Raw genomic sequence first — 24019 nt, 5'->3', positions numbered from 1 at the left:
CTTTTGATAATAATTCACTCACTAGCAAATGAGTTGCCTTTTAATGACATTGTCCGATTCCGAGGAAGTCCATTTATAATTGCATTTCCCGTAGCTTTGATTCAGATCAAATTCGGAGCCATAAATCATTATCCATCCGCCAGACATCATATTCTGTTCGACATACAAGAATATATTATACGTTTTGTGTTTAACTACGTTATAAAAAAGGGCATCCTATACAATGTTTTTATTTTATATTATCTGTACTCTTCAACAACAATACATTTTTTTCCATATATTATTAATAGAGGATATTTGTTTGTTTTGAGTGAAAATGTAACATATCTGACTAAGAATTAAAAATTTTCTTACTTCGAGGTGAGATGTATTCTATTTCACGATAAACAAACAAAATTTAAATGTTCTTTTTCATTTTATGCTTAAATACGTTGCAACAAATTCTAAACTCAGCGCGAGAAACAGGCGCGCGTAAACAGAATAACGTCAGACGTGCTGTGACGTTAGACAGACGCACACAACATAAAGTTCCGTTTTGTTTATTTTGTGCTGCGTAACGTTATGAAGATCTCATTAAAAAACTTTTTTGAATCAAATAACAAAGTACGACTACAATTTTCATCCTGTTTACGCAAATAGTTAAAAATTCATACACAATGTATAAGGGGGCGGGGCTATTTCTCTCACGGTGTGAAAATATAGATTTTATATTTTCACAGTGTGAATGATGAGGCTTGCCGAGCTCCTTCCGGACTATCTAGCCGAGTCTGAGAAATCACTTTCTTAAATGACAGTAACCTGTTATTCTATTTATCATGCCATAATTTACAACAACTTTAAGCCGAGCTCCTTCCTTTCGGACCATATCTAGCCGAGTCTGAGAAATCTCTTTCTCAAAAGACAGTAACCTGTTATTCTATTTATCATGCCATAATGTATAATAACGTTATCCTAACATTATGAGAATTAAAGTGCAAAAAGTAGGGGTGGACAAAATTGTGCTGTTTTGCCGGACTTCTTTTCTTTTCTTTTTTTTTCTTCAAAATAACGTCATCTTGTCTTTTAGAATAACTGCCAAAAAGACATATAACGCGATTATTTTTATAAACGCGCTCTTAATAGATAGGTGAGACAATGTCACTAATGTATAGTGTATGCCTAACATATTTGTAATTACCACAAAACGGCCTTCTAGCGGAAACTCTCATAGAGAACGGAAAATGACTCATGCAAAGCGTTTGTTCGGGATTTTAGCTCTCTGCACTTTATCATGGAATATTGCATCTGAAATGGATTGTTATGGAATAAAATCAACGGTAGATGAAAAGGTACTGCCTATTTTTTCTGCCAAACGGTGTTATGGCGTGTGTATTGAAATCACTTCAAACATTTGCTTGGTGAGAATGGGTGTCCGTCTAGTAACTGAACTTCGGATAAAATATCACTTGGTAACAAATTGAAATTATTCTTTCGTGTTCAGCAGAACTGAGATGTCGGTTACAAAACGATGGTTAGCATTTGTTTTGTTGTTTTAATTTTTGTTCCGCTTGTTTTATATTTTGGGATTTTACCTACTTCGGTGTCGTATGAGGGCGTAATAATTTTTAAATGTGAAATGGACATAATCTGGTGTCCTTAGATTTAATCATAGGTTTAAACAGTTCAAAGTGTTCTCAAGTCATTGACCTGAGAAAGCCTGCTTTTCTCAGACATGTTTTATCAGGCTGTTGTTATAGTAATGGCTTGATAAAATAAAAACGTTTTTCTTTTGTTTATTGTAAAATGTTCTTATATATGATATATAATGAAAAATGATGACAAATGAAATGAAATGATGAGAGAGTATCATAGAAAAAAGGGAGGGTAGAGTGTTTCTAATTGTAATACTAGCAGAATGTGAAACAAGGAGGAATCAAAATAGAGTATTTGTTCGGCTCATAGATTATATATATATATATATATATATATATATATATATATATATATATATATATATATATATATATATAATATATTTATATATTTGCAGATTGTATTTGGTACTACTTATACAAAATTCGTATGGTTAAATAACAAAACAGAATAAAATGCATTTTTTTTTCTTTTTTGGCGACTTTCTTGCAATTTCCTGAACAGCACGACGATCAAAAAGCAAAACCTAAACATTTGATGAAAATATTTCGATGTGAAAAATATCTAAACATATCACAAATGTGTCCTAGTCCATAGTTTACCATTTATAACGTAAAAACGGCAAGGTATGACTACATGTATACCATCATTATCAGAAAAATATTAAATTCGGCAAAAAAGAGAAACAGAATTCGATTTGAAGTCTCAATTTTCAAATTTCGGGAGTTGACATACCAATCCACCATTAGAGCTGTGCTGGCTAAAAATGACCATCTTGAAATAAAAAATGAGCTTACTATATTGAACTGGTTATATAACATGAAACATAAAAATGTAGCAGTTCTGTCTATAAACTGAAAATGTTCAACATTTAAAATTATTGTAAGTAAATTATTAAAATAGTTTTTGTAATTTCTTCTTACACTTGAGTTTAGCTTTTGTCCTTAAATATCAAGCAATCAATGAAATGATTCAGAATAAAAACGTGTTGCTGAAGTCGATGTCAGGGGACAAGAGTGATTTATTATATTGTATTATTTCTCGTTGGTAGACTAACTCAGATCCAAAATTGTTGTGTATACGAAAGAGTTCTTTTTCTGTCGGATGAGTACTATGCGTCTTAACAGTTTGATCCTTTTTCAATTCTACATAAAAACTTAAACACATGACGTCAATATCTGACGTCCGACGTATACACCAATCGGCAAGGTTAAGTATTTATCCTGGGGCGCTAAATAATATATGACATAATGATATATCTAGTGTCTTTTCATAAAATGAATGATCAGACAAAGAAAATGTCTAAAAAATACAAAAAAAAAAGAAACCACTCAATATCCAGTAGAATGCCCCAGCTAAACATTATCAACGATTTCGTTTTAAGTAGAAGTGCAACGCTTAACATGCATCAAATAAAATAAACTTCAAATTAGCGTGTCTTTTAAACAATTACTATGTTCACGAATTTATAAAAATGAACCATTTCGTAATAATGTCTGTAACTATGATTAATGAAATCTGGCATCACTTCACATTACACTCATAAAGTTTCTCTATAGTTCACACATTGTAATGTGTATAACTTCACTATTAGTCTGGTTGTAGTTCCATTCGTGGTTCTTATTGTAGCAGTTCGGGTACGATCATCTCTTCCTGTAATTAAATGCTCAACAACGCCTAGTTTCCATTGGTTCTATGGACATTCATGGATTTGTACTACATCACCAACGGTTATCGTCTGTTCATTCTTTTCTGATTTACGGTGAGTTTCACGCACTGCTGTTAAGTACTCCATTCTCAACCGTTTCCAGAAATGGTCAAGAAGTTTGGATTGTAATATTTCCTGTTTTGTTACCACATAATGTTCGTCAAATTAAGATGAATTTTCAAATGTGGTTATACGGAAGTGACGCCAGTCTCCGACCGTAGAGAAGGTGTGATGGTGCTAGTGGGTCCATGTCATCCACACTTGATGACACTTGAGTTAATAGTCTGTCGTTCAGCATAGCTTCGATCTACCGTTTGAAGTGTTTCCGTGGTAACAAGGGAGCATCCTAGAACTTTCTTCAGCGCTATTTTTGTGAGACCTATTAGTCGCTCCATTATCCTCCATACCATGGTGCTCGTCTGGGAATGAAATTCCAATCTGTGCCCTTTCTGCTTAACGCTTCTCTGATTTGAGTTGACTGTAAAATATCTTTCAAGCTTTCTGACGCTGTAGCATTGTCTAACATCATAACCCCCGGAACTGATCTGCGGCTCACGAAACGCTTTAAGGCTAGAAGGAATGACTCTTTGGACAGGTCTGGTTCAATCTCTAAGTGTAAGGCTCGAGACATGACACATGTGGACAAACAGATATTAGTTTTTATCATGTTTCTGGAATGGTATCTTACGTATAGCACACCTATGTAGGCATTTTCAGTTACAGTAAAAGGTGGAGACTCTGCTACTCTAATGTTTGGTAATGGTGGTGGATCTGCTATTCTATACGGGTTTCCTTGTATTCGATTGCATATTGTATATTTCCAGAGGATAGATTTTACACACTGACTGGTAGCTGGGATCCAGTACTTCTGCCTTAACGTGGTCACAGTAGCGTTCTGCATGTAACTAGTTCTCATGTATGTCTAGTACGATCAGGCGTGTAAGTGGATGTCTGTTTGGTAACAATTAGAAGTATTTGGTGACGTCGGATCATGGTGCGTTATGTATACGCCCTTCACATTTATCTACGAATAAACGCATTTTTTGATAGGTAATAATCTTTATGTGGTATTGGACTTTAAACTAGACATCTCATCTGGGTAAGTACTTTCAAGGCAGCATTTAAGCCACTTTCTCTCTGCACTTTCGAATTCTGCTTACGTTAATTCATCGGTAAGTGTTGCCTGTATTTCGGCAACTGCTTATGAATTGGTAATATTAATTTCTTTTTCTTGTAGCCCCACGTGTAGGAAAGCTTTTTCAATATCTGTGGTTACAGCATACCTTTCCAGTTGAAATGGAATAAATTTAAACGTTAATTCATTCAACACAGGTGCTGTAGATACCAGGCTGCCGTTCAGGCTAGGGTGACAACAGGCTAGGTACAACTACAGTCATACATGATGCTAATGGAGTGGTTGATGATTCCTTTCGCACGGAGAGATTGGGAATATGGTAACCTCTATTTGAAGTCTGTGCAACATCGACAATCTTTCTATAAATCCTCGCCTAACTTACTCTAATATATTTTATCCTATTTCTTTAGCTGTCTCGTTCCTGGCTAAGTCTGTGGATCGTGCTCTCAGTTCTATTTTGTGATGTTGTAATTTGTAGGAAGTTGGTCGTGGTTTAATTTCTGTTGCAGTGTACTTGTCGTTTGTAAATTCAACTGAAGTCTGCTGATACTGCGCAAGGTAATCCGTCTTCTCATGTTCGTCTTTACACGGAGTGATACCTACGCTCCCAAGCGACCAGAAACGTTCTATAGCGGCTCCATCTCGTGCAAGTGTCGTCATTACGTTTAACATGTGGATCCTTGCACTAGTATTATTACTTCAGTGTACATTCACATGTTTTGACAAAAAAATCCGACAGTGGATTTTACAGCAGCTGGTCCACATCCGCGTATAATATGATCTTAAATAAAATCCCAGTAATGGTCAGCTGCTATAAGCAGAGACATTTTAAGTACCTTATCGCCGCTAATTGGTTGTGCCAGGTTACCAGGATAAGGTAAATGGGACACTCTGTTGAGTAGACTCGTGCTTATGTGTACATATATAGTAGTCACTATTAATACATTGGTTTGTATTCCTTTTTTCTCGTTTGTAATTAGGTACTCCGTTGCGATGTCAATCGGCTTTAGTTGCTACTCTTTGTTATCAAACGTTGCTAAGTGTAAGGACTATGTGTACCGGATGTTGATAGTTGCAATTCTTGTGCTAGAGTCTCGGTTATAAATGACTTTTGTTCTCCTTCGTCAAACAGTATATGAGTATCACTTGTTATGTTACAGGAAGTCACTTTGCTAATAGCTGCTTTTGGTAAAACACCATGGGAAGTTTCTTTGGTAGACGATTGTAGAACTGCCGTTTCCGGTTTGATTGGGTGTACATCGGGAACATTTCTATCTCTGTTCTGTTCTGTATTCGTATTGTTACAGTTACAAGTATGATGTTTCTTTTTTACAGACTAGACATCTTTTATGTAAGGTGTAGTGTATGACTCAGTTTCTTCCTAAACAATTAAAGCACAATTGTTTTTCTTTCACTTTCTGCATTCTTGACAACGTATCAGGAAATCTTGTACAGTCAATAGATTCAAATTTGATTCTTCACAGAATGTTCAAATAATGTTATTTCATTTATTTTGCCTGTTCGTATTGAAATCTGTCTCTGTCCTACCTTTTCTTACTTTCTTCTTTGATTTGATACACTTCAGTGTAAAAAGACGATGTCGGTATGAAATCATTATTTCCGATGTATTGCTTTGAATTTCGACTTTAGGTATGCGGGCGTCTTTCCTCATTGCAATTCTGAGTTCTTCATACTGCCAGTTATTGTCGCCATATGTACTCGTGAATGATTGCTTCTAACCTCTTGTGGCAATGTGTCTAAAATATTGGCACTAACAGGCTTTTTTTAACCTTTTAGTATCTCTCACATTGATTTTATCTCTCGAATGTACGTTTCAATTTTGTCATGGAAAGCTTGTAAACTGCTTAGTTTGTTAAATGGCGCCGGTAGCTGTTTCAATGTCTGCATGATGGTTTGCACAATATTATGCTGTAATCCGAAAATCTCTCGAAGCAAACTAATATCTCTTAAATAATAAGCATTCGTGAAGGCCAAACCTTCTGTAGTAGGTGCTGCAGCGCCCTCTAGCTGAGACTGTAGATGTGTTAAATTCTGTATGTCTGTGAAATTGGTACTCAGGTGAATGGCTGATACAAAGAAATGCCAGAAACTTTGCCATTTTAGAATATCACGGTTAATTTTTGGTAGAGACAACTTTCGCAGTCTGTCATATTGAAATGAATTGTAATCTACATTCTGACTGACGAAAGGGTGTGCGTTTAGATGTGCTTGTTGAAAACCATTAGTGCTCTATGACGATTTGTCGATTGTTGATTGCGACAATTCTGTAGAAAATGTCTGCTGCGACTCGAAGTTAAAAGTTGACTGACCATCAATGTAGATACATTGCGGTTGTTGTACATCTGTACGAATCTGTTTATCTCTGAAGTCACTAAAAAAGGTGTCTCATATTGAGATCTTAGTCCAGCATATATTTTTCGGGTTTCCCTTGGTTAATTTCTTCGCTATCCGTAAGATTTCATTTTTCCATTTGTCTTATTTTTGACGTGAGGTTTCAATAATTCCGTGGAAATCTATCAGTGAAAAGTTGTATGCTTCTGTAAATTACTCTTTGTTGATTGGTCATGGCACCAGAAAAATTTGCACACGAAAGTGGATTTTCTTCGTGTTTTAACAGTCCGATCCATTTTTCAATTCTACATCAAAAAAACTAAACAACATGACGTCAATATCTGATATCTGACGTATACATATCAATGTAAACGTTATGTATTGACGAAAACTGTTATTGTTTTGCTGGGTTGTTTTCTACGCTTTCGAACTTTAATTTTATAATTACATATACATGTATGTACGAGAATTGTTTTTTTACATTGTTACAGAAGGATATTTAATTTTCCTGAAGATACGGCAATAGCTAACACATTTCTATAAACTAGTTCTCTTAGCGTTTTGTAGTGTTTTTGATAGAAAATATATACAGTATATATGTTACGCGCATATAGCCAATCTGCACATTTGGTAAATCGCGCAGCGCAAATGACCAATTTGTTATCTGCGCAACGATTTGTAAATCGGGCAACCTTATATATTTCTTATATGCGCAGGGTAACTGTCTTGCGCGTTTGGTAAATGAGTCTGCGCTTTTAACATATGGATGATATCTCCCGATAAAATTGAATATCATTAGAGGGTTAGACTTGTAGGCCTACATAAAATTGTTTAATTTTAAAACTGACGGTGATCAGGCACGCGTAAAGGTGTGAATTGACTGTGCTTATTTGTAAAGAACAAGAGATACATTTTTTTTTAAAGTAAATGAGCATATTTATGCGGTAATTTCAATGAGATGCTTCTGTTGACGGTATTAAGAGTCATTTGTCTTAGGTGTTAAAAATCTTTAAAATGATACAAAATACCCGAAGTATATTTAATAACACGTTGATTTTTTTTTTTTTTTTTTTTTTTTTTTTTTTTTTTTTTTTTTTTTTTTAACTTTTAAACGCCGTAGCCTTTGCGGGATGTCGATCCAGCGCTAATATCAAATCCTGAAATGTCACCGATATTTCAAATTATATTATAACCGGGGTCCATTTTTTCGGGGAAATAGCTACTATTTAACAAGTGGTAGAGTTCTAATATTCTTTTATTCCATTCTAAATAATAATGTTATATCACTTCAATAATTCCAATTTATCAATTCATAGTACATCATATCATTCCCTAAAGTTTCCAAAGTATTTCTTGCCTAAAATATTTAAATATCAATTTTGACTAATTTTGACTGTGGTGCCTAAAACAAAACCTAAATCTAACTCAAACTCAAAACTGACTTCTTTCCACTTTCCCTCCAAACTCTGCAACCTATTCATTCCTGCCCACTTCATACTTCAACCAATCACATCACACATACCTCATATTTCAACCAATCATATCACACATGCATACATTAAAACCTGACCAGTACTTGCCTACTCCAGTGGCTTATTACTTTCTGATACTAATTAACACTTACTAATTAAATTACCATATCGAATTCTGTCTGGAATATCTTTTGAAGTAGTAGACCAAATCAAATGCACATATGTTTAGCTATAATTATTTCTAGATAAGTAAAAAACTATAGGAAGGTAAGGGCACTTTGAGAAAATAATGACTTGATGTTATTTTAATGAATTTCATACTAAAAATATATCTAAAATATAGAACTGGTCACAATATATTGATCATTTCTTACAGATCGTATTGATATCTTTTAATGTTTTGTTGTACAATTTTCGCCAGAACGTGAACGAATTTTTGTTGCTGCGCAAGATCTGTCCTGCGCTAATAGAAAATCTGGAAATTACTCTGATAATATGAATAACTGTCATAAGCCATGCTAACTTTTACATTGTTTAACAATTACAGACTGATATTGCAAATCTTGGTTTTAAAAATATGTCATAAATTTATTTCAACATCAGTAAATTCATGGGAGTCGGTCACCAGGTTTCAATATCTGCAGCGTGATACAATATGCAATAAAACGCAACCATGCGTGAAGGTGTGATTTCCTTTGGATAGCCACATCGTCCTCTCTATTCTTTTTATAACTAAAATATTTTTACTTCATTTGATCACACGCAGTCATTTTATACCGGATATAGAACATAAAGGAGACTTACATAAAAGACTGAATTGCCACACACCACATTTCACCATATCGCTTTTTTTTCATCATATTGAAAAAGCGCAATTCTTGTTCACCAACGTGAGCATATCTCTTGACATGGCCAAGATTAAAAATAAAACAAAAATAAGCAGAATTAAAAGACGATTCTTACAGATCTTTAATACTTATATCATTTTTTAATGTTTTATAGTGAGATAGAAAGAATAACTAGTAAGTTTCGTCAAAATGTGAACGCAAGTTTTTTAATGTTTTATAGTGAGATAGATAGAATAACTAGTCAGTTTCGTCAAAATGTGAACGCAAGATGTGTCTCCTGCGCTAATAGAACTCTGAAAATTACTCCAATAACTTGAATATCTTTTATAAACCATTTTTACTTTTACTTCGTTTTTTGATTACAATCTAAAAATGTAGCTTTTGAAAATCTGAATATAATGTTTCATCCGTAGCCTGCGCGGGGTGTTGTTCCTGCGCTAATAGCCGCCGCCGCCGATATTTCAAACATATTTCAATTCTAAAAGATACTGTTTATGTAACTTCATATAAAAATGATTTCGGAGTAGAAAAAAATTAGAAAGAAGCGTGATTTCCGTCATAACGAGAACGAAATATTACAATTGTTATCTGCGCAAGATGTTTTTGCCCTGCGCTAATAAAGAATCTGGAAATAATCCTGATAACTTGGATATCTTTCATAAACCATGCTAACTTTATCATTGTTTTGTGATTACAGGCTGAAAATGTAGCTATTTTGTTACATCTGTATCCTGCGCGGGATATCGGCCATGCGCTAATAAAAAATCTGGAAATAATCCTGATAACTTGGATATCTGTCATAAACCATGCTAACTTTATCATTGTTTTGTAATTACAGGCTGAAATTGTAGCTTTTGCCAAATGAATATTTCGTTTCATCTGTATCTTGCGTGGGATGTCGGCCCTGCGCTAATAAAAAATCAGGAAATGATCCTGATTACTTGAATATCTTTCCTAAACCATGCTAAATTTAACTTTGTTTTATGGTTACAGACTAAAGTTGTAGCTTTTGCAAAGACAAAAGTAATTTTAATTCTGTAACCCGCGTGGGATGTCAGTTCTGCGCTAATAGCAAATCCTGAATCCAAATATATTTAATTTATTAAACATATCATTTATATACCTTTTAAATATGTAGTAGAAATAGATACAAACAAGAGCGATTTCCGTCATAACCAGAACGAAAAATTATATGTTTTATCTGTGCAAGACGTATGTCATGCGCTAATAGAAAGTTTTAACAGTACTCCGATAATTTCATACGCTATGTCAACTTTAATTTTGTTATTAAAATTACAGACTAAAATTGTGCGTGTGTTTGTGCGTGTGCGCGTGTGCGCACGCTGCGTGCGTGCGTGTGTGTGTGTGTTCGGGTTTAACGTCTTTTTCAACAATTTTTCAGTCATATAAACGACGGTGTCTACTTGTAGCAGTGAGCACTAGGCCCAACTTTATAGTACTGCCTCACTGGAATATCACGCCGTAGACACGTGGCATGATACCCCACCCAGTCACATTATACTGACACCGGGCTGACCAGTCCTAGCACTATCCCCTTAATGCTGAGAGCCAAGCGAGGAAGCTGCCAGTACCATTTTTTACGTCTTTGGTATGACGCGGCCGGGGATCGAACCCACGACCTCCCGCACTCGAAGCGGACGCTCTACCACTAGGCTGCCGAAAATTGTAGCTAGAATATAAAGTTACTTCTACATAACTCGCGGGATGACGGTCCTGCACTATTCGCAATTCCTGAAATGTCAATGATATACCAAGTATATGTCATTTCTTACAATTCTAATTGATATTATGTCTTTTCATGCTTTTATAATGCAAAATAAATAGAATAACTAGTAAATTCCATCAAAACGTGCACGAAAGTTTATATTTTGTAGCTGCGCAAAATGTGTGTCCTGCTCTAATAAAAAATCTGAAAATTACTCTGTTTACTAGAATATCTTTCATAAACCATGTCAATTTTACCATTGTTTTATGGGCTGAAAGTCTAGCTGTTGCCAAAATGAATATCTTGTTACATCTGTAACTGGCGCGGGGTATCGGCCCTCCGCTAATAGCAAATCCTGAAATGATGCCGAAATTTCAAATATATAATTTCATTTCTAAAGCATTCTATTTATGTACTTTTTTCCAAGAAGAAAAAAAGAAGAAACAAACTGTTTTTATGGTAGAAAATAAATAGAAAAAGGAGTGAGTTCTGTCATTAATAGTACGAAATATTACTTTTTTATCTGCGCAAGATATGTGTCCTGCGCTAATGGAAAATCCAGAAATTACTCCGATAGCTTTAAAATGTTTTATGAATGAAATATATTTGAAATACAGTGTAATTTCAAACTTTGCTATTAGCGCAGGACCGATCTCCCACGCAAGTAAATATGATTTACAAAAGATATTCAAGTTATCAGAGTAATTTCCAGATTTATTATTAGCGCAGACACACATCTTGCGCAGATAAAAAATATAATATTTCATTCTCGTTATGACAGAAATCACTCTTTTTCTAATCATTTTTTACAGTATTCATTTGAAAGTTACAGTAGTAAAAATAGTTTGTTTTATGAATGAAGTATATTTGAAATACAGTGTAATTTCAAACTTTGCTATTAGCGCAGGACCGACCTCCCACGCAAGTTACAGGTGTAACATTATAGATCCATTTAGAAAAACTATAGTTTTAGTCTGTAATCGTAAATCAAAGTAAAAGTTAATATGCATGATTTATAAAAGATATTCAAGTTATCAGAGTAATTTCCAGATTTATTATTAGCACAGACACACATCTTGCGCAGATAAAAAATGTAATATTTCGTTCTCGTTATGACAGAAATCACTCTTTTTCTAATCATTTTTTACAGTATTCATTTGAAAGTTACATAAATAGTATGTTTTATGAATGAAATATATTTGAAATACAGTGTAATTTCAAACTTTGCTATTAGCGCAGGACCGATCTCCCACGCAAGTTACAGGTGTTACATTATAGATCCATTTATAAAAACTATAGTTTTAGTCTGTAATCGTAAATCAAAGTAAAAGTTAATATGATTTATAAAAGATATTCAAGATATCAGAGTAATTTCCAGATAAAGCATACCAGAGGACGACGTGTGCAAGCTGGAGGAAATCACACCTTCACGCATGTTTGGGTTTTGTTGCATCTTGTATAAGATAGGAGGTTTTGAAACCTGGTGACCGACTGCCGTGAATTTACTGATGTAGAAACAAATTTATGACACATAATTTAAGTACCAAGATATTCAGCATTTGACATCTATATTTATTAATAAATTGACCAACTGCATGATTTATCAAACACGAAATGCAAATTTCTGATATATAAAGTTACATTTATTTGCGCTGCGCATCTGGTAAATCGCGCAGGTTACATTTATCCTGCGCAACGATTGGTAAATCGTTGCGCATATAACCAACGTACAAAAATTTGTTATATGCGCTGCGCGTTTGGTAAATAGCGCAGATTGGTTATTTGCGCTCAACATATACATTATTATGTACCTTACCCTCCTTTGGGATCATGGAGTCCATTCAACATATGTATAATAGAGTTCCGCTTAAGCCGGTGCTAGGGGGCGTGAGAGGTGTTGCACATTTCATTACCTCTCATGAACAGACTCAATCAAACCGAGTTTCTATTATTATTCTTGGTTTGCATTCTTTGCTTCCAAAGGATCTGTTTACAGATTTTATTAACTATCACAACAGCAATCTTTAAGTGTCGTGTGGCGGCTGTAAAAAATCTCCCCGTACTTGGATTCAGTGTTGTTATATTTTCTGGTCCTTTGGGATCATGGAGTCCATTCAACATATGTATAATAGAGTTCCGCTTAAGCCGGTGCTAGGGGGCGTGAAATGTGTTGCACATTTCATTACCTCTCATGAACAGACTCAATCAAACTGAGTCTGCTATTATTCTTCTTGGTTGCATTCTTTGCTTCCAAAGGCTCTTTTTACAGATATTATTAACTATCACAACAGCAATTTTTAAGTGCCGTGTGGCGGCTGTAAAAAGTCTCCCCGTACTTGGATTCAGTGTTGTTATATTTTCTGGTCCTTTGGGATAATGGAGTCCATTCAACATATGTATAATAGAGTTCGGCTTAAGCCGGTGCTAGGGGGCGTGAGATGTGTTGCACATTTCATTACCTCTCATGAACAGACTCAATCAAACTGAGTCTGCTATTATTCTTCTTGGTTGCATTCTTTGCTTCCAAAAGATCTTTTTACAGATTTTATTAAATATCACAACAGCAATCTTTAAGTGCCGTGTGGCGCCTGTAAAAAGTCTCCCCGTACTTGCATTCAGTGTTGTTATATTTTCTGGTCCTTTGGGATTATGGAGTCCATTCAACATATGTATAATAGAGTTCCGCTTAAGCCGGTGCTAGGGGGCGTGAGATGTGTTGCACATTTCATTACCTCTCATGAACAGACTCAATCAAACTGAGTCTGCTATTATTCTTCTTGGTTGCATTCTTTGCTTCCAAAGGATCTTTTTACAGATTTTATTAAATATCACAACAGCAATCTTTAAGTGCTGTGTGGCGCCTGTAAAAAGTCTCCCCGTACTTGCATTCAGTGTTGTTATATTTTCTGGTCCTTTGGGATTATGGAGTCCATTCAACATATGTATAATAGAGTTCGGCTTAAGCCGGTGCTAGGGGGCGTGAGATGTGTTGCACATTTCATTACCTCTCATGAACAGACTCAATCAAACCGAAAAATCTGCTATTATTCTTCTTGGTTGCATTCTTTGCTTCCAAAGAATCTTTTTACAGATTTTATTTACTACAAATAGTAAAGCATTGCGGAACAGTAGTACTATTGGACATGCCAATATCCGAATACCGAGGGTGTATGGTGTAATGTTTGAGGTAATTTTATTCTATGTCGCCGCGTTTATATAGTTTATCAATTGAATGATTGAAAGCAATCGAACATTAACGTTTAAATGACAAAATAAAAAGTATTCTCAAAATGCATCTTTTTTATTTTTCCGACACTATATTTCACTTCCATCAGAGAAGAAAGTCACAAATCAGACTTGCATGTAACCTGGTAGCTGACTGAAGAAAACAGCCCACAACCTTTACAATTAATTAATGTTTTGTAATTCAGTGTGTTGATATCAGTGCTTAGAACAACTGTGATTTATTTTACATTTAAAATACACATATTCTAACCTAGTCTTTGTCTTATCTTTGTCTCGAATCAAGAGGAAATCAAACATTGCAAATCATAAACAATCTCAGAAGGTTCTAAGATATTGACGTTTTATATCTTAGCATGCTTCTGTCATTCTAAATCATTTGGTTAAAATAGTATCGTATTCACGTACATTATCAGGGACAGACACTTTCTAATAGGCATGGAGAACAAATTAGCGGTTTCCCAGGTCCAGTAGGATTACAGTCGTTAGTCATGCTCGAAGACCACCAATTTGACTAAAGTACATCTTCTATTACGCTTAGGATCTGACACTGAGCTATTGATGGCCTCGTTCTGACGACCCTTCCGCTAGCCAATCAAAATATAACTTACAACATTCTGCAAACTTTAGAAAGCCTTTCTTTTTGATATCTACAATTTTTATGTCGAAAGATGTGTGATAGCCGGTTAGCTCAGTCGGTAGCGCACTTGCTCTTTAAGCGAGAGGTCCTGGGCTCGAGCTCTGGATTGACTGCAAATTTTTCTTACTCTTTGACATTCGAACAAGTTGTCCGATTGGTTCAAATAAATACAGATTTGCGAAAATATAAATAGTAATATTGGAAATCCAAAATATACAGAAGACGAATGTGAATGGGTCGTTCTCAGATCTTCGTTTAGAAGATCAAGTGCTTTAGTCAGATTGGAAGACCACTACCCTATTTTTCTCGCAAGTTCCGTCAGCTGTTATGAACGAATGAATCTTGAAACGGTCCACTGGTGGTCATCAGATATTCATGTGATAAAACGGGCTCTGATTACTGAGAATATAATTATCATTTTCTGGAATACTTTCACTCCAAAGGGGCTTAAAAACTGAACCATTTTGAAGGCAAAAGCTCGTCTTCAAAATGTTACTCAAACCTACATCAAAACTAACACTTACATATCGTCATTGGGTAATCTAAACCATTTATATGCTTATGTAAGACAAAGTATCGTCCAGTTATGCTGTAGAATGTCAAAAACATTCAATAAAAGCTCCGAATTAAAATGTCAGCAAGTGATTGGTATTCTCTTTTTCAGAGAAAAACTCCGGACGGACGGACGAACCGGAGACTATGTGCTTCCCACTTCTGGAAGACAGGGGCAACTACAGCAAATAAGTCGGCTAACAATAGCACTGTTAAAGCCTTTCTACGTAAACTGTTCTCAACGTAGCACATAGAAAAAAAAACAACAACAGAATTTATCTTTTTTATTTAACTGCACACACACATAAGTCTCTATAGTTGAAATGACACAGATGTTTCAACATGTCTTCATAACAATTTATAAACGGAAATGTTTTAGTTTCAGTAAGTGTATCACATGTGTTTTTTCTTATTCATTTAAAATTGTCTAAAACTAAGAAACTATTTGATTATTAATATGTTTTGTTAAATGTAATGTTCATTTTTGTTACCTTTGTACTCTTTTTGCTGTCCGGTGTCACTGAATTCAGTTAAACATGATTTCAAATATTAAGAAAAAAGTTGCAAAAGGAAGAAAACATATAAGTAAATATACAGTTCTAGGCACAACATCTCATACCATTTTACAATGTTTCCTTTATCAAATAAAAAGCATTATCCGGAATCAAAAAAAGAAAAAGTGATTATTTATAAATAATAAAACTACTTTCAGATAAATTTAGTTTTCTTAAGTTCTGCCTATCATTTTTTGTCATATGATATTCCATGTATTATGTTCTGAGAAGTGTGTAAATAATTAAAAAGATAGAAAAATATATATCAGAAATTAGGCTTGCTGTTTACTATTATCTATAAAGTGACATCATATTTCAAGGAATCAAGGTATGGGGCGGGAAAACAGAAGCACAGTTTTTATTTTCAGTTTTATGGCGGTGATATAATTAAGTCTTGGGAAAAGAATAACACATAAAATTTTGAAATGAAAAGGTGTACATTGACCTGCTATTACAGTATCATAAATAAATTGATATATCGTCGGTATGATACTTATGACAATAGGAACTGTAAAGCATTGTATAGTTTTGATCTCCGTGGCCGAGTGGTTAAGGTCACTGACTTCTAATCAACTAATTTTAGTAGTATGATCCATCTATGTGAGGAAGCCATCCAGCTGGATTACAGTGTGGTAGAGTGGTAGTTCTCAGTACTCAGGTACCCAACCATGCCTGGCATAATGCACGAAGAGGTACGTGGGGTCTTCCTCAATCATAGAGATGCTAATGTGCTTAATGATCAAATAAACAATATATGAAACGGTAACGTTTAATATTCTTAGTCTTAAAACAAACAGTAAAATAAATGTACCTCTCTGTGGGTCCGTATCTACATGTTATCACAAAAAAAATAGGAAAAAATCATACATCAGTTTAAAAGTGGTAAAAATAGATAAAAATACAAACGAATGAAAATGCCAAAATAGCCTAAGTTATAACAATTATGTGCATGTAGTTGAATGTAGAAAAACCTCATATTATATCATGATAGTAGCACATGCGAAAGAAATAACATCACATACCAATGATTTATATAAAACATTAAGTACGCCCGTTCTGTAGCAATAAAAATATTATGTATATTTGTGATTCACACTTTACATATTGTGCAGTTTTCCTTTTAAATATAAAACACAACAAGAAATTACACCAATTAGATATCTATTTAAAGGTTTCAATGGTAACCAAAAGTTTTTCTTTCACAGTTTATTTTTTTTTATTTTTTTTTAAATACCACCAGTTAAATAAAACAATGCACACTTTACAGACTTGAATTGTTTGACAACAAGACGTTTTGACAACACCGTTATAAGTAATAGCTGTTAAAATAAAACAGAATGAAAAGTGTTATATATATATATATATAAACTAAGAAAACACAGTTTAATGTTGTTTTTTTTCCAATCTATCAAGTATTCAAATATGTGTTTATTTGTAGTATAATGAGTACTTTTATTTAAACTCATAGCACTGTCCCACTAACCTCGCCCCATACTCAATACGGTTTCTTATGTCTGCTGCTTTATGGTGACTGCGTGAACCATTTGCGTTGTTCTCTTCAGGTCGTACAAGCTGCATGCTTTCCTGTACAATTTATCAACATTACTCCTTAGAGCAACTTCGCAATATTCACAGAGAAGCGTATTCTTTTCTGACAATGTAAAGAAATCTTTAAAACGGTCCCATTTGCTTGCTTCTGCCCTCCTAGCTGTTGGTGTTTTAATTGACATCTGGCCATCAGACGAATATTTGTCAAATACAACCTTGAATTCTTGAATGTTTTTCTCCGACAGTGTAAGTATTTCTTTATTTTCCGCCAAAGTAACCTCATCAATATTAAACTGCTTTTTATAAAAATCGATTTCCTCTCGAAATCTTCCTTTTTGCTCATATTCTCCGCTACTTGAAGCTACAGCTAAAGCAATTTGATGTATTCTTCCTTCAAGAACTCTTTTCTTTTCCGTCAAAACCTCTTTTGTAACTGCGGCTAAAGACAATGCCATTGTATCCTTCTTCAAACCATCGCAGGATGATAGAAGCTCATTGTTTAGTTTGCCAAAGTCGAACATGTCTGTCCGGCGATTGTTTATCAAAAAAACCTTCGGTGATTTCAGCCCATTTCTTCCTAGCTCTGTCACTGTTTTCTGTCTTATTGACTGAAGAACTTCGTTTTCATCGAGGAAGTTGGGGTTATCTTCTTTGTCATCTTCAATATCTTTATCGACGTTTGAACGGACGAAGAAAAATTGTTTGTTTCGCTTCTGTATTTCAAGTGCCAGCCACAAGTCGTTTTCTGTGAATCTGCTTTTGCTAATAATGATGAAAAAGTCGTATTTGTCACACCCAATCTTTTTTAAGTACTTCTCTTTAGAAAATTTTGGTGTTCCAACGCCGGGAACATCCCAGACAATGAAGCTTTTGTTATCAGGGTGATTGTACGGTACACAGGTGACTGTAGTTTCGTTAATGCCAACCTTAGCTGCTGCGGGGTGTTTGGGCTTCAAACCTCTAATAGAATTGATAAAGGATGATTTTCCTGTCCCTGAATTCCCAACGACTGCCGTGTGAAGCTCGATATGAGTCCAATTCTGTAATTCTTTGCTGAGTTTTTCATTGACTCCAGCGACGCCTTTATCACAAAATTCTCTTTTGTATTCCTCCATGTTGATTTTACTTCTTTCAAAAGAGGTGTGCTTTGGTTTATCTGTTCCTCTTGACTTGAACCTTCGGAATATCCTTGATAGATAAAAGAAGGAAAATAAAGAAATAAGAGTAAGATGGTAAGTTTCCTCTTAGTTAACAAATAGGATATTGTGTAGCATGAAAATTCATATGTTCAACCGGAAGCAATTTGTGACAACTATGTACGATTAAATATCGATATGTTAAATGGATTTGGATCCCCTGCATTACTTACTTTTCAATTTATATTTCTTAATTCGCAAAGCAAGTCAGCTTGCTTTAATTGATTCTAGAATGTGATTGTCCACGGACAGGGTCAGATTTCTGATGGATAACAAAACCAAACATTTTAAATAAATAACAATTGAAAGGTAGAGAAAATGTAAAGTTAAGTAGTTATTAGTGCCCAAGTCTTTCATGTGACTAGAGTTATCACTCAAAATAAAAAAAAAAACATGGTGTTCAGTTAAGATTTTGATCAGTTTAACTTCATCATATCTGTCTACATGTACCCTAAGAACACACTGGCCGTTTAGGACATTTGAGATTATGTTCTTTTCAGGCATTTAAATCTGACACTTTTAGATATGAACTCGTTGGTGTATATACATAGAACAAACACTTTTTGAATTGTAACCCGACCAGTAACTGTAAAGAGTATCTAAAGGAATTATAAATATTTTTATTATATGATATTTACTATAATAGATGCAACTGACCATAGACCATAGAAAAAAAAGTTATGAAAATGCGAGATCCGTTGTAAAGATGTCTTGTAAAAATATGACTAATGATAACTTCACTGAATGTATTAAATAATGAATGAAATATAAGCTGGTCGGGTCGTTCAATTGCTTAATTATATAAGGTAATGTTTTAAACGTCTATCAAAATAGGATAATAACGGCATTACAGCCAGATAATACATAATTAGTCTTATGAGGTAACTGAAATCGACAGTAGCTAGAAGATTAAAGAAAAAATTGTGAAGTTTTATAAAAAAATAAACACTGGGAAAAATGTTAATATAAAATATCAATGATAAGGGTCTTTTTACATATCTAATTAATAATTAGGTGAGAAAAATTGGATGTTCCCTATCAACATGCTTAAACAATTGCACACATATTTTCTTTAGATCTCACTGATGCTTCTTAAATTTCTTTAAGGTAATGTAATATTAAATATTAAATATGTTTATGAAACTGAATGTGAAAGAAACGAAACCGTTCATTTCATAGACATTATGGCACATACTGAATAACCCTTTTGACCTTCACACATGTGTGTCAAATTGACGTTTGAAATATGAGTCTGTGTCTTGCGCAAGACAAGTCGTCTCTTTATACGGACATTTTTGCTAAGTAATATCACAATCCCTCAATGGATGACATAGTTTTGAACAATACACGATACAATCCTTATCAATACCATGTTAAACGTTGACAATGTGTGTGTGGGTGGGTGGGTGTGTGTGTGTGTGTGTGTGTGTGTGTGCGCGCGTGTGCGCGTGTGTGTGTGTGTGTGTGTGGGTTTGTTTGTGCCGCAATATCGCTACATGTCTTTGTAAACATACCAATAAATTCACTACATTTTCACAAATCACTACATGAAACCATGTAGTGATTTGAAAAAATATTGTAAATCGACTTTTTTATTAATATTTTATCAAAAAAAACGAAAAAAAAATCATCCATGTGATTTTCCTGTATGTGGTCATTATTTTTACACATATTTTTCAATCACAAAACGTTCTTCACACACTTTACGCCTGCGAAGATTCCGCGCATGGGCATTGAGGCGGAAGTCATACAATTCATAACCAAAATGGCGGATTGTAGGCCTACACGCAGAAGGTAAGAGCATGAGAAGTTCGAAAGGGGTAACATTAATTCTGGAAACTTTTTTTGTAGACTACGCAATAAGTCGCCTAGAATTTGTGTTGTTCTTCACTTTATCCGTACGCCCGGCAGTGGGACGGGTTGGACGTAATTTGTTCTTACCCGCTCAAAATGGCATCAATGATTCGAAAACAAGCCTTGATAAGAAAAAAAAATCACCGTGTCCATTGATGTCGGATCGTTTTGGAATAAAATCTTTGTATGTACGTATTTGGGTTTTGTTTTTCTTTTCGCTTTTGCCACCAATGGTTGAAAATTACGACGGTACAATAAAATATGCGTTGAAACTAGTGTCTCATCAAATGATCGGTGGTCATTTAGAATGTGTCACTTTATTTACCAGACACTTTATGTACCAGCACTTTATGTACCACTTTGGACACCTTATGTACCACATATATGATATATATTGGATGATCATTTTTGTTTTGATTTGATGAAAATGTTATATTTTATGTTACTTGAAATGTTTTTTTTTTTACTAAATTTAAATGATAATTGTCATGATTAAAAGGTAAAATTAAATGCACATAGAAATGTTAACAACATTCTAGATGGACTTAAGCTGATCGATTAAATCAAAGTTGTTTTCACAGGTAATTATCACATATTGACAGTGCTACACAATGAGATACAATTACTATATAATATATAGGTGGTACACTAAATGTCAAAGTGGTACATAAAGTGTCTGGTACATAAAGTGACTGGTACATAAGGTGTCGCACCCGGTCATTTCGCCTCGGTCATATCGTCTTCAAGACTTTTCCACTTTGAGGGCTCGTGGCGACCAAACGACTCTATTTTTGAGCCATATGAAGCATGAATATGTCAGAGAATTCAATTTTGCGTTTATCAAAACCAGGTTTTACAAAATCGGTTGAGAAATCAGAAATGTGACCACAGCATCTTGTCAAATAAGGTGTGTGTATTTTCCATGATTTCCAACAATGGCCAGTTGTTCACCTTTCTATGTATATTAGTATTAGTCAAGGGCCCCCTCCCCCACAATCAAGCCACACGTCGGAAGCCTGTGCATATATACCATGCTGCCCATCAAACCCGCATTTTGCGCCATGTGCCCCTTTATGAGCCTTGTGTATTTATTTTGACATGTGTCCTTTCAAAGCGAATGTCTGCGGGGCATGTTCTGTGTATTACCATCGATTCACGGCCGTGATCTAAAGGTTGACACGGGATACATCAACCGCGCATAGCGATCTTTTGACATCTTTGATAACCCCCCCCCCCCCCCCCCTCCACCACCGATAGGATTATGTCATCAAGCTGTGTTTGTAATCTTTACTTTAATTGAAAACAATAGCACACTAGCCGTAAGAAGGTTGTTTTTAGCATGTCGGCGGTGAAACTAAAATGTGGAAGAGAGTCAATTAATTGTACTGTTATTGTTAGATAATTGGTGGTACGCTGGTTTTCACGCGTTTTCATTGTGCTCATTATAAAATCCTAATTTCCCCAAAATCCCAATAAAAATAAAGTTCAAAATCACAAGTTTATTTTCATTCTCGGCTGCTAGATCTGAAAATAATTTGGTGTCCGATAACCTGTATAAATTCTTACAGCGTGTCTCAGTATTAAATCTTCAATGAACAGGAACACTAAGCTGTCATTTCTTAGTTTAATAACGAGGAATAAATGTGAGAAGTATAGAAAATTACCACCGTAAATTAATGCTGATCCATTTTGATTTTTCTACTTTCGGTTTTGCCTAAAATAATAGTGTTTGAAAGTGAAGCACTATTTAAGTTATGCTAAATTGCAAATATGAATAAGAACAGAAAATGTAAACTCCTGATTTTTTTAAAATCATCGAGATATTGTATCACTGTCTACAGATTTTCTAAATCTACCGCTAATAGACAAAATTCTGGTATGGAAATTGACTTGCGAAGTGCGCCTTGAAAATGCCCTTACAGTGCCAAGGCGTGTGTTAAAAATGCCCTTTTTCTTGGGAAGCACCATGCCCCTTTCATGGTCTGCAGGAAACAGTAGTAACAGTAAATATAATAAGCACCAGTTGGGCGGGAGAATGATGGTTGCCTGGTCTGGACGAGAAAATATGCCCAGGCCTCTATTGACGTCATAAGTGACGTCATTTTCATTCATAAGTCGTGCGTGACATCACTTTCATTCGTAAAAAAATTATCACGAGGGAAGAAAAATTAACAGTGGACTACTTTTAAAAGCCGTGTGTTAACGTTTATTTACACACTGCTCGGTTTTCTTCTTTGTCTATAGAGTTTTAAACTGAGTTGGTCGTGTTAGAATTATATTTATTGATTAAGGGTCACCAAATTAATTATATATTCTACAGAATATTTTATGCACTACTAAAAAATTGCCTCTTCTTATATTCTCCACTGCCAACAATGGCTAACAAACTCTGGTACCTCCAGGCAATATAATCCTCCAGCAAGAACAAACGCGATATACACAGAATGAATTTTAAACAAGTGTCTTTAAAACGCAAAATAAAATCAAATGTAGTATACAGTCTATCGATAAAACTTGCCACTGCTACTGAATACTTGTAAAGTTAAAGTAGACCGCATGCACCCCCAAGGCTGATTAATCCGGTGCAGAACTTTTATAGATTGCCTCCCTTGTTTTGTTGAGTTTATACTAGAGTACGTCTTCTGGAGTTGAATTTGAAAGTGAGGTGCAGGAATAAGAGACAAGTTTTGGTTGATATATAAAATTGATAATTTTCTATGAATTGTTTAAATAAGATTTATATTCCTTAATTTGCATTTTCATAAGCATTGTTAATATTTTGCAGCTTAAGGAGCAACCACAACCAGGAAGAACTAAAAAGTGCTGAGGAGAGGGGACTTTTAAGAGTCTGTTTTATTGATTCCTACATAGGTATGTAAATTTTTAGCTCACCTTTGAACTTTTGCGATCGCCTTTTATCCGTCGTCTGTCCGTTCACAATTTGACTGTTAACACTCGTAGAGGTCATAATTTTGGCCCAACCTTTTATGAAACTGGGTCAGAATGTTACCCTCCATAAAATTTTGGACAAGTTCAATATTTGGTCATCTGAGGTCAAAAACTAGGTCACTAGGTCAATTCATAGGGACAGCTTGTTAACACTCTTGACATTATAGATTTTGCCCAGTCTTAATAAAACTTTGTCAAAATGTTACCCTCAATTAAATCTTGGACAAACCTGATATTAGGTCATCGACTGGGTTCAAAAACTAGGTCATCAGGTTAAATCAAAGGAAAAGCTTGTTAACACACTAGAGACCACATTTTAAGTATGAAACTCATGAGAACTGGTCAGAATGTTTGTCTTAATGACTTCCAAGTCGAGTTTGAATCTAGGTGATGTGGAATCAAAAGTAGGTCACCAGGTCAAATATAAAGAAAAGAACTTGTTTTAAGATTGAGACTCATGAGAATTGGTCAGAATGTTTTTCTTGGTGACTTCCAAATCAAGTTCGAACCTGGGTCATGTGGGGTAAAAACCTAGGTCAACAGGTCAAGTACAAAGAAAAGCTTTTAAACACTCTTAGAGGCTACATTTATGACCATATCTTCATGAAAC

At 34.8% G+C, this 24019-nt stretch overlaps 2 protein-coding genes across 2 annotated transcripts; both read right to left on the bottom strand.

Annotated features, from left to right (window-relative positions):
• Positions 1-3734: 3734 nt before the first annotated feature.
• Positions 3735-4256, bottom strand: LOC128554984 (uncharacterized). Its single transcript, XM_053536326.1, has one exon. It carries the CDS (start codon positions 4254-4256, stop codon positions 3735-3737), a length of 522 nt encoding a protein of 173 aa, XP_053392301.1.
• A 13114-nt stretch (positions 4257-17370) lies between these two features.
• Positions 17371-18525, bottom strand: LOC128554983 (interferon-inducible GTPase 1-like). The gene has a single exon (XM_053536325.1). The coding sequence runs from the start codon at positions 18523-18525 to the stop codon at positions 17371-17373; it is 1155 nt and encodes a 384-aa protein (XP_053392300.1).
• Positions 18526-24019: the final 5494 nt, after the last annotated feature.

Source organism: Mercenaria mercenaria, unplaced genomic scaffold (genome assembly GCF_021730395.1).
Source record: "Mercenaria mercenaria strain notata unplaced genomic scaffold, MADL_Memer_1 contig_918, whole genome shotgun sequence".
Classification (NCBI taxonomy): domain Eukaryota; kingdom Metazoa; phylum Mollusca; class Bivalvia; order Venerida; family Veneridae; genus Mercenaria; species Mercenaria mercenaria.
This window is presented reverse-complemented; position numbering and strand designations above follow the sequence as displayed.

Bases quoted from the DNA above. Each gene is read 5' to 3' on its own strand.
- LOC128554984 (XM_053536326.1), bottom strand. From the start codon at position 4,256: ATGAGAACTAGTTACATGCAGAACGCTACTGTGACCACGTTAAGGCAG.
- LOC128554983 (XM_053536325.1), bottom strand. From the start codon at position 18,525: ATGGAGGAATACAAAAGAGAATTTTGTGATAAAGGCGTCGCTGGAGTC.